The sequence below is a fragment of the Tauraco erythrolophus genome, chromosome 8, assembly GCF_009769465.1.
Source record: "Tauraco erythrolophus isolate bTauEry1 chromosome 8, bTauEry1.pri, whole genome shotgun sequence".
NCBI classification, from domain to species: domain Eukaryota; kingdom Metazoa; phylum Chordata; class Aves; order Musophagiformes; family Musophagidae; genus Tauraco; species Tauraco erythrolophus.
The window spans coordinates 33,969,929-33,987,194 of NC_141472.1; the positions used below are offsets into that span (position 1 = coordinate 33,969,929).

At 40.4% G+C, this 17,266-nt stretch overlaps 1 protein-coding gene across 3 annotated transcripts in view; it reads right to left on the minus strand.

Moving 5' to 3' along the window:
• Positions 1-17,266, minus strand: part of ZNF148 (zinc finger protein 148) — a 41,479-nt gene that overhangs the window by 10,777 nt on the left and 13,436 nt on the right. The window contains exons 1-3 of one of the 3 annotated variants that reach the window (XM_086615662.1): positions 4,544-4,571; positions 2,719-3,064; positions 1,387-1,512 (exon numbers count right to left, since the gene is read on the minus strand). In XM_086615662.1, coding sequence (XP_086471788.1) covers positions 1,387-1,512; positions 2,719-3,048 — 456 coding nt within the window. In that variant the 5' untranslated portion in view covers positions 3,049-3,064; positions 4,544-4,571. Of the gene's footprint in view, positions 1-1,386; positions 1,513-2,718; positions 3,065-4,543; positions 4,572-17,266 lie in introns of those variants that run through there. The other 2 variants (XM_086615664.1, XM_086615663.1) reach the window with 2 other exon arrangements.

Sequence of the window (17,266 nt, forward strand, 5' to 3'; positions counted from 1 at the left end):
GACTTCCATTTGTAAAAGTCCCAGCTGCTCTTTGGATGGAAAATCAACCCTGTTACTCTGGGAATTCTAACTTAAACTGCAGTAGGCTCTCACCTATGTCAGTCCTTCGGCTTCTTTCTGCCTTTCTGCTCTGACAAGTTTGAAAAAAAAGGAAGAGAGACTGAAAAAGAACCTGTTTAATGATTCTCCTGATCATTTTTCAATCTTTTGGCATCTCAAAAGACTAACGCTGACAGACTGGGAGATAAAAAGGAAGCATGCAAGTACGTGTCTGTAGAAAGAGGAACACACGCCTCTCCTACCTTGCCATGTTTCCATGGAAGTGATCTGTGGAGGTACTCAACCTAGGTCTCCTTTTTCTATCGAAGGGAAAAGGATCTTGATGCACAGGATCTGGAACTTGCTTCCACACCCAATCCGAAACACTTCCTCAACTTTCCAAGAACACTACAGATGCAACCTAATTTGACAGTGCTTTGAGGAGGACTGAGGGGTCCCAATACCAGGCCAACAAAAAGGAGGTTTTGGAGCTTTTCTTGGGGTTAGGGTGAGTTTTCCTTCAATGTATACACAGTCTGCGTTGATTTCAGAGTAAGCTTATTTTAATGCTGCTGTGTGATCATATATAACAGATTTTTGCCTATCAGAGCAGCCTGTATATGTTCTATTTTAAGTCTGAAGATTAATACTGATTTGGGGAATTACTAGAAGATATAACACTGCTACCTCATGACGTGAAATGATTCTGGTTTTATCTGAAGTGCGTCTCAATAGAAGAAAATTGTTTTCAGACATACAGGGATACATACTCTTCATGAATGGATCTACAAAACAAATTTTGAAGTAACAAACCAGCAGCTATGGTAAGAATCTTTTGATATAAAGAAATACATATATGAAGATGATTATGACCACAGGAATATTCCCTACTGGTAAATTATTTTATATATATTAGTAAACTTTTTAGACTTTTCAAAACTACCATTTTAGATTTCTTTTTAAAAATTTTCACTACTATGCATGAAGCATATATAATTATCAGGCTCACATAAAAGCACAACTATTATTAGATAGATACAGAGTAATGATTTATAAATTGTCTACAAAGCTACTGACTCACAATTTAAAAAAAAATATTTGGAGAGAGAACTGCCTAGAGAGACAGACGTTAAAATATGTCAAGGGTTCATATTGCTACGAAGAGTTCAAAGAAAAACACTGTTATATCAGGTTTTGTTTTGGGTCTCTGGTGAACTTCAGAACTGCATCTTTACTGAGCAAACAAACAATTTCCAGCCTAACTACGTCAAATGCTAATGAAATTAGTCATAGTCAACCAAATCTTCAGGTTCTTTTAATCTTGGTTTTGCCAAATCAATGTCTTACTTTTGCTGGTGAACGCTGTTTTCTTTTCTTCTTTTTCTGCAAATCTACTGGCTCTCGTATTTGTTTTTTGTCTCGTTTCTGTTGTTCAGATGCATCAGTAAAGGTAATTTCTTGCTTTACACTGATCTGTTAAGATACCAAGTGCCAGTTTCAGGTAAGGTTCTCACTACAGAAAAGCAATTTTTCAATTTTAGAAGATGACAAACTGCTGAAACAGAAAACCTTTTTCTAAGGGAATTATCTTGTGGCTTCATTCTTTCAGAAATTTAAGTGAAAGGAATAATAAGTATCTGAAGTAAAAAGGGCATAGTTAATTTCTACAGTGACATTTTGATGTATCCTTTCATTCATCTCCCAAAGTCTTTTTTCCTTCCGACCTGTGGTGATTTTGAGATCAGTTCTTATATTAAAATCACTTCCATCTGTAAAACCATTCAGTTTTTCATACCTATTTTACTTTAGTCCGTGTGTTGTCATTGCAAGATTTAACGGAATAGTTTATTATATATTTAAGACAGAAGTATTTTTAAGAAAACAAGAATAGTGCTAATGAAGTTTTGTTCAAAAAAAATAATCTAATGTAAACTTTGATAAAAAACATGATACTCTTACATTTTTCTAATGCTTGAATCACCTGATCTACAGCTAACAGAGTAGTGTTTAACAATGCTACCTTTCTAAAGATTATTCTTTGTACATAAAGCTATCTACTTTTAAAGTCCTGGTAATTATCCTTTCTGTTTGAAGGGTAACAGTGATGGTGTGCTGCATTACAGACAGATGCTCTGTTTTCAAAAAGGAAGTCATCTATATTCTCTCTGGGAAAGCTGAGGTACACCTTCTATGAGATATCAAAGAGGGGCATATTTATGGTCATGTATGAAGTGTCACAGTCCAACCTGCAGTGTGAATGCAATTGCTAAGCGTCCACATATTTTGAAATCACACAAGATGCTTCCTATAGCAGAAGAAACTAAATAGTACTATGAACAGCATAAACAGTATGCACCTTTTAATAACGCTATTTATTCTGGTTTGTAGTTACCCTTGAACATTAAATATATTTAAAAGAGCATATTTTAACGCATTAATTCTATAGTAACAGCCTGCTTATAAAATATTTTTAAAACAGATACTTAAAGATTATACTTAATTGGCAAAATTTATCCACAGCCAGAGGCAAATGACATTTTCGTAAATAGCATCCAGTCATAAATATTTTGATAATCGAAATCCAAACAAGCAATTAATATATTCTTGCCAGAGTAGGATTAGACTATCAGATCAAGTTTCCTAGTAATTTCTCCAATATTTCACAAAGAAATCGCTTACAGGGACATTAACAGCATACTGCAGCCCTTGAGGAAGTCTATCTTGCGTATCCATGTCATCATCATTTTTTACCGTCTCCTCATGGACCATGAGTTCATCATGTGAAATCATCTCTTGCTGTCGAAGTTCGCTTTCCTGTAACACTTCGTCTGTCGCAAGAATTTCTTGGTGCGCCATAGTCCGATCTTGAAGCACTGCCTCTTGCCGTTCTCCCGATACTCCAGACTGGTCAGATACTGCACCCATCCCTACCATAGCCCTGGATGACTGCATTTGGTCTATGCCACCACATTTAAGAAATAATCCTCCCAGCTTGTCTTCAATGTTCATTCTTAAGTGCAATAACCTACAAAGAAAGTTTTAATAGTAAACATCTACAGTTGGTGCTCTTGCTTAAAATTTTTCACTTAAAAACATTTTATAACTGTCAGTACTCAACATACACACACATGCACTGCTAAAATTGATTTCCAAATAAACGCAAAAAGTTGGTATCGTGGTTCAACGTGAAAATATTCTCCTTTCACACACATGCATGCGTACACAATTGAAGACTTTCCAATCAAAAGTTTAAAATCAAAGTGCCTTCTGATTACTGGCAAAATTCTGGTAATTAAATGATAGCTAATTCCTCCTTCTCATTCTTTAGAAAACTTTTTTTTCTGTGTGCCTTTTTTACTCTGTTCCCTTTTTCCATTTTGACTGTCTTTTACAAATGCCTCTTTCATATTGGTCCTGTTCTCCCTCCTTCCTCATCCTTTAAGTGCCCTTTCAGTGCTGCTACCCCAGGGCATACTGCAGCTGCTGGAACATCTTAATATCCACAAGTGAGAAAAAACTGGGCTGCATCAGAAGACGCGTGGCCAGCAGGACAATGGAGGTGATTCTGCCTCTCTACTCTGCTCTCGTGAGACCCCACCTGCAGTGCAGCGTTCAGCTCTGGCGTCCCCAACACAAGAAGGACATGGACCTGTTGGAGCAGGTCCAGAGGGCCACGAAGATGATCTGAGGGCTGGAGCACCTCTCCCTGTGAAGACAGGCTGAGAGAGTTGGGGCTGTTCAGCCTGGAGAAGAGAAGGCTCTGGGAAGACCTTATTGTGGCCTTTCAATACTTAAAGGTGGCTTATAAGAAAGATGGGGATAAACTTTTTATCAGGGCCTGTTGCAACAGGACAAGAGATAATGGATTTAAACTAAAAGAGGGTAGATTTAGAATAGATATAAGGAAGAAAGTTTTTACAATAAGGGTTGTGAAACACTGGAGTAGGTTGCCCACAGAGGTAGGTGATGTCCCATCCTTGGAAACACTCAAGGTCAGGTTGGTTGGGGCTCTAGGCAATCTGATCTAGTTAAAGATGTCCCTGCTCATTGCAGGGGGGTTGGACACGGGGATCTTTAAAGGTCCCTTCCAACCCAAACTATTCTGTGATTCTATGAAAATGAAACTTTCTGGCTGAACGTATATATCAAATAAAGAATATAGAGGTCAAATCTGTTCATAAAAAAGGCATTTGCTTTCACACCCACTAAGCAGGAGCATTAGTCAGGAAATACGAATTCCAGTCATGAACAGCAATGGCAGTACACTGACTTATGGTACACAGATAGATATAAAACCGTAATATTCCAACAAGTGCCATGACATTAATTGTTTTTTAACACAGGGCAGCAGGGTTTGTGAAGCTGGAAGTGGCAGCATCTTCTTATTCTACCTATTATTACATATGCAAGGCAGTCCTAAGACGACTCTTCTACTCGGCGCACTGGATGTTCAGTCACAGCAATCAGTCTCCCTCACCCTATTCCCCAGGCGCACAACTCCTACCTGTTCTACACTGCTCTGGTCTACTCCTTCAGACAGACAGACATCCATCCATCCTTCCTCCTTCCCTCTATCTTCCCACAGCTGGAGGACAAAGGCTATGCAAAGGCTCCTGCAGATGCGGGGATGGGAGCAGAGGCACCGTGGAGTCGGACACCACACAGCAGGCCTTGCCAAAGCACGGGACGGAACCTTGGGGAGCATTATGACAGCATCAGCACCTCTGATTTTGATGCATTCGTAATTACGATATGAATGTGATGCTCGTATACTGCTACTCATCGGCTTCAAATTCCGTCCCCGTAAGAGCGCAGCATGGTGACAGGCTCCATCTCCAGTCAAGTTTTAAGTCAGAGGCCGTGCTTCTTTCCCTGCAGCTCTCGATGACAACTCATAACCAAAGAAATCAAGTCTCTCTGCCTAGAACTGGCAGGGCCACCCCCTGCAGAACTGCACCACTGTAATCCCCTGCCAGTTTAACAGCCTGCCAACATGCAGAAAGACTGAATGTACATAAAACGTTTACATTTCAATTTTCAGTTTGATCCATTTGATCACTTTCCAAATCATTGTCTATATCAGGAAATCTCTTGAAAATTCTTGATGTATCTTAAACATTTGTGAAGATTTCTTCATAACAAACTACACTGAGTTTACAAAATAAATAGTGGTCTTTCTTCAGGTGAGATCCTAGAGTACTTGATAGGAATGCCAGCCACCAGCAGGAACAGCTGGAAAAGATCTCAAAGTTCTCCTACATCACACTTGGTTTCAAATACTACTATTAGCTCTTGACCTTCTGAAAGTAAAATTAATCCAATTTCTTAAAAAAACAAACAAAGAAACGAACCAACCCACCACACACCCCCCAAAAAACTTTAAAAAGCCCGTTAACACCTTCTGGCAGCAACTCATGTTGTGTATCTTGAAAATGAAAGAACATTTGTCCCTATTCTGTATTGTAACAGGTTCTAAATTTCCAAATGTATCATAGAAAAGCTGACAGACAGGACAGTCTGACTTCTCTGAGTTTCAAATCTTTACGAGGCATGCCAAAGAAAGAAGCTTTTCAGTCAACTGGATTTTTTTTTTAGTAAGCCTTCCTCTGCTGGAAGTCAGGAGGACAGCGTCACCAAGCTAAACCTGTTTATATATGACAATATCATCAACATTTTTAATTTTCTTCCTTCCTACGTAAAAAGCACATTGTAGGGACCAAAAAAAGCCTGTGACAGGAGGAGAACATGGGGAAAAATTCTGTTCAGAACATTTATGCTTGCAATTTGTCCTTTTTTGTTCTTCTGCAATTCTAACGTAAAGAACTTTGAAATCTTACTCTTGAATTTTGCTGCATCTGTTTTCAAATACAGACAATTCCTTAACGCCTTAAGTGAACCAGGTAGTGCTAGGTGACAAATTTACTCCCAAGTTCATCCACTTCACAGTAAGAGAACGAGATTTCACATGTCTTCAAGGGAAAATGCATGGCCAGTATGCTACACAGCCACCTGCAGACATTATATAATCCATGAAGTATCTTTTGGAGGTAACTGGGAAACCATACTGATAGTTTCTCAGCAATAACATAAACAAACAAACAAAAAAAATCCTGGCACAGCACTAAGGCCGAATTTTTTTCCACCAATGCAGATCTCCCAGAGAGATCTTGCAACAACATCCTAAAAGAAGAAAATGAAGATGGATTTATCATCTTATCAGTGTGGAATATCCTGTGCCAAGTAAGAAATGTGAGAAGGAACTGAAGTTCTTAAGAATTTGTCTCCCACGGAGCCATTATTTGCTAAGAGATGGTGCAAAAGATCTAAGGTTGAGACCGGTTTCTTGGGTAGGGCTTTTTAACTACGTAGCTTTAAATAGCCTCCAAGGAAAACAAGCAGATACATTTTATTCATTTCAGTCTTTATCCCAAGTTAATCCACGCTCAGGGTACATCTCACACAGATTGTCATTCACTATGCTTTTGTTTCACACTACAGAAATATGACAACGTAAGCTCAGTGCAGATTCTTTAGAAGAATGACGTAGACAGGTACTAGAAGAACTCAAGGTGCTGAAACACATTCAAAGGAGAACAGACAGTATCAAGTGTGAGAACACGGTGGCCCTAATCTGTCTGCTCAAGCCACTGAGGAAAACAGCACAGAAGGTTGTTCCACATGGAGGATACTGCCATATCACTCTGAAATCAGGTATGAATTGCCGAAATCCTGGATTTAAAGCTACTTCCTGGCAGGAAGGTAGGCAGGCAAATGGAGAGAGAGAGAGACTGAGTGTTTAACAGTGCAGACGAGCCTGCTACTCTCACCAACAAAAGCAGGAAGACTTGTGACACGCAGAATCCTACGACAGCTGGCAAGATACAGCAGCTGCCCAGAAGACAGGCTAGAAGTTTACTGGTGTTTATTGGTCTTGTTCTCTCCATTGCCAAGGACATGGAAACTTTTTCTTTCTCACCCTGACTAGTAAGCTTAGCAGAGTCATGCAACCAAAAGCACTCAAGTTGTTTTTCAGTCATGATCTTGAGTCATATCAGAAGCTGGTACAGTGAGTGCACTGCTTACTAAATCAGGCTTTCAAACATCTGGCTTTTCACAGAAAAATGACGAGAACTCATACTGTTAGGCTGCATATTCTCAGCGATAGAACACAATGTAAGTTATATGACACACAGGTACTGTTTTAAGATGAAGAACCACAGACAAAAATAAGCTATTAATCCAAACAAGAAGTATCGCAATTGCAATCAATTCAGTAAAACACATGTAATTTGTCAGCTGACACCTTTTGGTTCACAGAAATGAATCTTATCTTTTAAATTGAAGATGAAGAGAAGTGCTCTTGGAAGAATGACAGTGTGATAAAGAAAACGTAAGTTAAAAGCATTCAAAACCAAGCTCACTTTACCAAGCCTGCAAAGATTAAATAAGTATTTTAAGTGCAAGACACATCTGTGAAATAAAGATCAACTTAAAATTGAGATTATGGGTCAGGATTAAAGGCAGGGCAGGGACAGGGGACATAGTAGTGGGGGTCTGCAACAGGCAACCTGACCAGGAGGACCGAGTGGATGAGGCCCCCTACAGACAGATAGGAGCAGCCTCACATTCACGAGCCCTGGTCCTCACGGGGGACTTCAACCACCCCGATATCTGTTGGAGGGACAACACAGCAGGGCATAGGCAATCCAGGAGGTTCCTGGAATGCATGGATGATAACTTCCTTCTCCAAGTGGTAGAGGAACCAACGAGGAGAGGTGCTTTGCTGGACCTTGTTCTCACCAACAGAGAAGGGTTGGTGGGGAACGTGATGCTCAAGGACAGCCTTGGCTGCAGTGATCATGAAATGGTGGAATTCAAGATTCTTAGGGAAGCAAAGCGGGTGCTCAGCAAGCTCACTACCTTGAATTTCAGGAGAGCAGACTTCAGCATCTTCAGGAATCTCCTTGGTAGAGTACAATGGGATGAGGCCCTGGAGGGAAGAGGAGCCCAAGAAAGCTGGTTAATATTCAAGGATCACCTCCTCCAAGTCAGGTAGGAACACCAGGAGGCCTACTTGGATGAACAAGGAGTTCCCGGACCAACGTGGACACAAAAAGAAGGCCTACAGAGGGTGGGAGCAAGGAAAGGTAGCCTGGGAAGAACACAGAGCAATTGTCCGAGCAAGCAGAGATCAGGTTAGGAAAGCTAAAGCCCTGATAGAGTTAAATCTGGCCAGGGACATCAAGGGCAACAAGAAAAACTTCTATAGATATGTCAGTGATAAAAAGAGATCTAGGGAAAACGTAGGTCCTCTCCAGAAGGAAATGGGGGACCTGGCTACCCAGGATATGGAGGAGGCTGAGGTTCTCAATGACTTCTTTGCCTCAGTCTTCACTGGCAAGAGCTCCAGCTGCACAGCCCAAGCCACAGAAGGCAAAGGCAGGAACTGGGAGAATGAAGAACCACCCACTGTAGGAGAAAATCAGGTTTGAGACCATCTAAAGAGCCTGAAGGTGCACAAGTACATGGGACCCGATGAGTTGCATCCACGGATCCTGAGAGAACTGGCAAATGAAGTTGCTAAGCCACTATCCATCATATTTCAGAAGTCGTGGCAATATGGTGAAGTTCCCAATGACTGGAAAAGGGGAAAGATAGCCCCCATCTTTAAAAAGAGGAAAAAAGAAGACCCAGGGAACTGTAGGCCAGTCAGTCTCACCTCCGTGCCCAGCAAGATCATGGAGCAGATCCTCCTGGCGACTATGCTAAGGCACATGGAAAATAAGGAGGTGATTAGTGACAGCCAACATGGCTTCATTAAGGGCAAATCCTGCCTGACTAATCTGGTGCCCTTCTACGATGAGGTTACAGCATTGACGGATAAGGGAAGAGCAACTGACATTGTCTACCTTGACTTGTCCAAAGCATTTGATACTGTCCCACACGACATCCTTGTCTCTAAACTGGAAAGACACAGATTTCACAGATGGACCACTCGGTGGATAAGCAATTGGCTGGATGGTCGCACTCAAAGAGTTGCGGTGAACAGTTCAATGTCCAAGTGGAGACCAGTGACGAGTGGTGTTCCTCAGGGGTCAGTACTGGGACCAGTGCTATTTAACATCTTCGTTGGTGACTTGAACAGTGGGATCGAGTGCACCCTCAGCAAGTTTGCAGATGACACCAAGTTGTGTGGTGTTCTGGACACGCTGGAGGGAAGGAATGCCATCCAGAGGGACCTTGACAGGCGGGAGACGTGGGCCTGTGAGAACCTCGTGAAGTTCAACAAGGCCAAGTGCGAGGTCATGCACGTGGGTCGGGGGAATCCCAAGCACAAGTACAGGCTGGGCGGAGGATGGATTGAGAGCAGCCCTGAGGAAAAGGGCTTGGGAGTGCTGGTGGATGAGAAGCTCAACAAGAGCCGGCAATGTGCGCTGGTAGCCCAGAAAGCCAACCGTATCCTGGGCACATCAAAAGAAGCATGGCCAGCAGGTCGAGGGAGGTGATTCTGCCCCTCTACTCTGCTATTTTGAGACTCCACCTGGAATACTGCGTTCAGCTCTGGAGTCCCCAACACAAGAAGGACCTGTAGCTGCTGGAGCAAGTCCAGAGGAGGGCCACGAAGATGATCCGAGGGCTGGAGCATCTCTCCTACGAAGACAGGCTGAGAGAGTTGGGGCTGTTCAGCCTGGAGAAGAGAAGGCTCCGAGGTGATCCTATTGCAGCCTTCCAGCACTTAAAGGGGGCCTACAGGAAAGCTGGAGAGGAACTTTTTACAAGGGTGTGTAGTGATAGGACAAGACGCAATGGCTTTAAACTGAAAGAGTGGAGATTTCAATTAGATATAAGGAAGAAATTCTTCACTCTGAGGGTGGTGAGGCACTGGAACAGGTTGCCCAGAGAAGCTGTGGATGCCCCATCCCTGGCGGTGTTCAAGGCCAGGCTGGATGAGGCTTTGAGCAGCCTGGTGTAGTGGAGGGTTTCCCTGCCCACGGCAGGGGTGTTGGAACTAGATGATCTTTGAGGTCTCTTCCAACTCTAACCATTCTATGATTCTATGATTATCTTGAGGGAAGCTACAATAATACAAACCACATACTAACACACACAAGCACATTTCTTGGCATAAGAAATTGCATCCTTATTGCAGAGACGTTTTCCGTGGAACTTCAGAACTTCTATTAAGCTTCATCAAATAATCATATGGTTTTTCTTTCAATACATAGTTTCTCTATACACTGACAGAAAAAGAGCTGTCAACAAAATCTTTTGCTTGGTATAGGTTCTCCAAGCCTTTACTCTAGGCAAAGCATTTCACAAGAGACATCTACAGGCAGACGTTCTTGGGTATGCACATATTTTGCGAGAGGAGAGAGGGGAAAGGGAGAGATCACACAGAAAAGGTCTCACAGGACCATCCCAGCACCTTCTCTTTTCACAGAGTGCTCCACAGCTGCTTGCAGACCCATCCACAGTCAGTGAACCATGTTGCTTCTTTTCAAAAACTGCTGCTACGCCAAACCCTAGGGCAGTACTTCAGAACCATTCATTTCAGTAACCCTGACATCAGTTTTTCCAACGATTACTGGTGCAGTAAGTTGGAGAGCTAAGCGGTGAAGACAATATTCCTAATTAAAGAAACAGCCAGTTAAACAAAAACATACTAAATGAAAGGCATGATGGCCTTTCCAATATGGGATCAAAAATTAAACTACAATCAAAAGAAAACATTAATGGATTTTTAAAAGTCTGCTGGGATGGTGGCTGCTATGAAGTAAAGCTGAACAGAGAACCTGAAGGAAAGTGGCAAAACTTTTGTAGCCACCGGAGTACAACACATGGTCCAGCTCTTTTTCTCCACTTTGACTGTCAGTGGGTAAGGGTTATTCTGTCCTTGCCCTTCTTTTCTTAAGCAAGTAGTAAAGCATTACTCAATTTAATGAGCAAGTACTCAGAGATACTAATTGGGTTCACTTTAAAAATAAAATTAATACGTGCAGTACTGGGTTGAGTTTCTGTAGTTAAGATTTAAAAGATTACGAGAGATGGAAAGAGAAAATATGCTTAAGGACTAATAACAAACAGAATATAAAAATCATCTGCATTTTAATATATATTTGTAGAACAGAACTAATTTAATGATTTTGGTCTGGTTTTTACAGTAAGATGGACTTTTTCTATTTGCAAATAATCTCCTGCAAAAGTCTGTTGTTTTAAGACTTCTATCTTTTTTTAAGCATTAAAAAGCACGATTTGCTATTTTGTATATCCATATCCCACTCCACTTCTTTCCGAGCATCACTTCTCCCTGTTTTACCAAGCCAAAATAGAATGAAGGAAGATTGAGGGAGACAGGAAAATAAAGTTTGTTAAAATTTAATTCTTTTTCTGGGTTAAACCTTCTGAAAGATTCTGACAAAGACTTGAGATAAAAAAACTACTTCCATATATAGCCATAAACTTTCTTTGACCATATTTTCTAAGATTCAACAATCCAAATGCAAGAGCCAGGATGCACCAGAGCAATTCTAACGTGCCTTGAGCAACTCAGTACCGTTCTGATAAAAACATCTACCTCCGAGATTCCCCTCACAAAAGCTGTCCCTGAGCTCAATTCAAGGTATTAAACGGTTTCAGGGTAACCTTACACTGGAAGTAGCCCAATGACATTTTTTTAGTTCCACATTTTGCAAAGCGTCTTTTTGCTTAAGGTAAGACAAGGCAAATTTCCTAATGAACAAATACCTGAAGCTACAGAAGATGCACCTGAGCACATCCCTACCACATCCTTCTTCCACAACAGCCTTTGGAAGAATGAGTGCATGCTGGGCCCAAACAACAAACTGTATAAAGGCTAACTAGTGCAAAACGTCCATACAAGAAACTTTGAAAAAGGCCATCTATGGAAACTTCTAAGCACATTGTGCTTCTTAGGGCACATCTCTAGGGTCGTACTACAATGGTTTGTGCTAAACTGTAAACGTAAATGAATATAGTGGACATAAATCTACAAAACTCCCTAAGTGAACATTCCTATTCTAGTACAGAATTGATGTTTTTTTTCCTTCCCTATTTAGTGTAATTCACTTTGGAAAGGTTTATTCTAAATAAAATAAAAAAAGCCAATCATTATATAATCGAACAGTTTTACTGGCACTGCTAATAAAACCTTTCTAAGCAGCCACGCTTCTATAAAATTAACTACAACTGATAGTTACCGCGCCAAGAGAGGTTCACATTCTTTTATGAGAAAGTGAAGATTAAAATAAATCCTTTATGAAATTCAGAAAGGGAAACAAACAACCAGAAGGCCATTCCAATGGGACATTTGGTGTGTTTTCTTATTTAGAAAAGTCAACCCAACTCTCAATGACACAGCTGCAAGAAATGATCTGATACATGGGCTACCTGCCCAAAGGGGTAGTGCCCTACACCTCTCTCCCAGTTAGACCTTCTTGTTGCCTTCACTGGGTTGAACACAGCACTGAGCAACTAGGGAGCTGGACAAAAACATACCCATCAGAAAAGCCATTAGCTTTCCTTTGGATCAGTGGGATCACGAAGGCAGGGTGTACGGGAGATGGACAAGAGAAGCAGCAGCGAGGAGGGAAAAGCACCGCTTCTTTCAGCGGTGGTCAGTGGTTAGATTAGATTAAAGTATATTGTGCAACTGCTCCCCAAATGCATTGTACATACACAAATGAGCAAGTACAGCTGCCTTGCAGACATACCTAACCGCTATGTCAAATTTGGACCGGGGGAAAATGCGTATCTATGTTCTCAAAGTTTTCTTTCTAAGAGGAAGTATAAAAAAACCACAAATAATTCTGCAATTCCTAATGCTAATGAAGACAGAGATAGCGATATGGCCTAATAGCATATTTAAAACTACTTATGTTTTTTAAAACTACTTATGTTTTTTAAAACTACTTATGTTTTTTAAAACTACTTATGTTTAAGCATTACCATGAATAAAACTACCATCAATGCAATCCTCTCCAAAAGAAAGAAAAAATTAGAACTTGACAGGTCCTAATGTCCACTTAAAAACCCTATCAGACGATGAAACATGTTGAGTATTTTCACATTGGAAAATATATTTATTTGCACTACTAAAATATGGATATAGTCCAATAAAAAAGGAAACGCAGCTAGCTTTCACAATACCAAAAGTTCAATTTTTAACATACTGCAGAAGCCTGCAAAGTGAAAAACAATACCCTACTTAATGGTTCTAAATAAAAGACATTAAATAAAATCATCTCTTCTCCCTACTCAGAAAAATAAGACATAGCTAAGATTTTGAAATTAACACACAAGTGTTTGTAAGAATGAATTAAAATGTGTTGACTTGCAAAAAGAAAGTAATCAAACATAAATCATTGTGAAAGGGTTCACAGATCATAAATAAAATTAACACATTCTAAAATGTAACATATGATACAAACACTCTTAAGACTTGTTGCAGAGTTATTTCTAAGTGCTCCATGTTGCTGAACACATGTCAGTACAGGGCCTGATCCCCCAAAGATTTACACTCACACTGAGCTGTGAATAGTCCTATTACAATCAACAGGATTACCCACAGAAAATCTACTGATTGGGCATAAAATTATCCATGCATGAAAATCTTTGCCACCTTGCTTATTCTAAAATCGGTATCAGATCATCACCAGCATAACCACAATCTAATATCAGACATGCATATCAGAAAGCTTTCAATACTACATTAAGAAAGGCACAGTTACATGTCAAAATCCACAGGGATGTCACCAGTGCAGCAACATACTAAAATATTTAAAAATTCATAGGCAATGTTACTTATTATCTGGGAAAAAAAAGCCCATTGATTTGTGGCACTAGATTATAAACTGCTAGAAAATAGTTATTTTGAGAATTTATATGGGAATTTCTACCACTGTCCAGCTAACTCCAAAAGAATAATGCGGAACTTATTCCCTTACACTACAAAACTCACGCTCTCAAAAGTGCTCACTCTGGAGATGCAGAAGAAATTTATATGCCGGAAAGAAAGCATTACACATAACTAATAGCCAGCATCTTCTAAGCACTTTTAGTAGTTTATAACATCAGGCCAATTGGTTAAAATTTTGTGAAATTTCATGTATCGCATGCATGCCTCAAGCTGAATCTTTGTGAAAACATTTCAGGTAAAGTATCAAATGTTTTTTCATTTGATTTTGGTACCAGTGCAGTTACGGTACAAAGCTGAGCCAGTCTAACAGCTGTCATGGAGAGGGGCAATCTTGCTCCCTCCTCCTAACCGTGAGAGTCCACCCTATCTTTTGCGACTACTCTGATGCTCATATAAATACATACTGGCTTATACACTCCACCAACCTGGTAAAAAATTTTTTTCAGTTATTAATTTTCCACCAGGTTAACTCACTGACTGGATTTACCATCAAGATAATATGTCAGAAGTAGCTCAAAACAGGGTGCAGGAGCAGGCCCTTCCCTGTTCAGCATTCACAGCCCAACTGTCTCAGTCCATCTCCTTTAATTTCACCTTGAAAATAAACAGAAAAGAAAAATATGTTGCTTTTTAAAAACTGTGATTTTTTTGTTTATTCATTTGTTTGACAAGCCCTTAAATTGTTTAGGTCTCACCACTCCTCTACTATCTGCAAGTATCTGCGAAGCATCTCTTGCCACCGCCAGCACTATGTAAGCGTTGTTTTACAGGAGATGACAACCTGCCGTTGCTATCAGTTACCCTACAGGCCCAAATGGCAAAGGTCTGTATAAATGCATGCGTAACAGAATTTCTGGTATTTCATTCCAGATTGCTTTTTAAAAATCCTTAAAATATTACACACAAAAAGCCCTGGGAGAATACAAGAAGTCGCATGCAAACACAGAGAAGTCAGTGACAACCACGATTCAGGTACCTCTCTAGTCTATTGGCACTGGGAAATTATTTTTTTTTTTTAGTTAAAAGATGATATATATGACACTGTATCTTCTTCTACACAGCATCATTTCCTGTAGCACACTGGACGGATCTGCTCCATAGAAACAGGTGAAGCCAGTGAGATAGATCATCATACCCTTGCTCCATTTGTTTCAAGGGCTGAAATACGTATAAATGAGACATGGATAGCAGGAAAGAAAGTCACAACCATTTAAACAGCTGAATGCTATCTTGCAAAATAGGATCCTATCCTTGATCCTGCCAGAGATCTTACACAATTCTACACAAGCCATTTCTACTAACCCCCCCCCCCTTTTTTTTTTTAAATAGGTGATCAATAATTATACTTTCCTCATTTTCTGGATGCTTATCCTGACACATTTGGGTCAGATTTACCCCTAAATGCTGAGTACTAAAGGTTGCAATTAAATCAATGACAGCAAAACTTTGAAAATACAAAGATGGATGCAATGTTGTACTTCTATTTTTTAAAAAAAAAAAAAGCTCTTAAAGAGCTTTATGGACGTCCACACCAAACATGAATTTTCATCTTACTCCCAGGCATCAATTCTCCAGTCATAAAATAAGAAATGTCCTTTTCCTTTCCCTGAGGCACAGTGAAATACTTGTAAGAATAAGCAACGTTCAATATAGGTCACAAGGGTAAATCACGCAGTTTATAGTGCTCTTGTTCCTGTGGCCAGCACAGCTCCTGAGAGGCACACGTAAGATGGAAAGGTACGCCCCTTAGGTAGCTACTTGGAGAAGGTGGGTGAGAGGAGTCTGGCCTCTCCTGGGACCTAATCACTGATCAGAAAGTAGAACCAGTTCCAACTAACGCCGAGTAGCCACTTTGGTGGAGAATCACTAGAGTAATTTCAGCACACAGATGTTGGGCTGTCATCTAGAAAAGGCAAGCATGCAGTAAAACCGAAGACAGAAACACCACGATGTTGTAACAGAACTGTAAGAGATTTGGCTTTTCTCAGCTTTGCCACTGCTGTTATCTTGGCAAATAGTTCCCCATCCCATATTTCCGCTTCCTTGTCTCAAAAACAGGGGCAATGACCCACCTAGGACTGAGGTGTGAAGAGCATGGTAGGAACCACCTATGAGGGCCTCACAAACCTAGACAACCATTACAGAAATTTCACAAAGAAACATATTCATTCAGCCTTCAGAGCAGGACGAGCAGAGCACAGTAGGAGAACACACGTATACAACAAGAAGAAAGCAAATTGCAGAGCAGCTGCCTATTCAGTGAGCAGCATGTATCCTGTACGTTCAAAAGGCAGGGGCTTCTAGGGGAAGAAGCATTGTGTTCATGTATCACAAAAGACTACAATATAGGTCGATTATTGTACAATATATTAGTAATATAGTGATGTGCACTTAGGATGGTAAAATTAAGGTGGCATAGGGAAAGCTCAATGCTGCAATTTTAATGTTTGCGTGCTTGACTCACATCTAAAACTGTTCTTTCAAGAGCAGCTTTCTGCTTGTAATATCTTTAATTCAGCTTCATTGTTTTCTAAAAGGCCATCTGCATGCATTAAAGAAAAATAATAATCACAGAAAAATGCAAGTCAATTACTTAACACATCCACGTAGACTAAATAACATTGGACAATAAGCTAACAAGTATAATCAAGAAGGTTTTGATATGAAAAATTTTAAGTTAGCAATGAAAACGGTCTCAGAGATTCTGGAAGACATCCCTCATTTACATACGCGACAGCGTAAGGAAAACTTTCAGGAAAATACCAACGATAATCTAAATCATAGGGGGATGGATAACGGATCTTACCGAGCACAGGCAATATTTCTGGATCTCACTTCAGTATTTGAAAGCATTATTTCAACACGGGCTCTCAGGCTGTGAGGGCAATGCAAGCGTTTTGGAATTCAGGAACCATTCTCCTAAGTAGCAGTTTAAATTTTAGAACACAAGCATGCACTAAGTACACATTTTTTTCCCCTAATTTCATTATGATAAACTTATTCAAGATTACTTACTTAAGATCACATTCTGTTTGACATCTTAAACTAGATTTGAAGGGGGAAAGAGCTAAAACCAGGCTCGCTAGAGGTAAGTCTGGGGCAGCATGCCAATGTTTGAGGGACAGTGTGCCAGGGAGGTCCTTCAGTCTGCCGTCACAGCAGAGGTAGAGGATGGAGATCCATGAGGCAGCAAAGATGCAAGGGTTATTGATGTGTTAGAAAACCACAGAAGTGCCTGAGAATGGTCACGTAGGAATTGGAGCTTCTCCCCAAAAAAGGTGGCAGATTAAT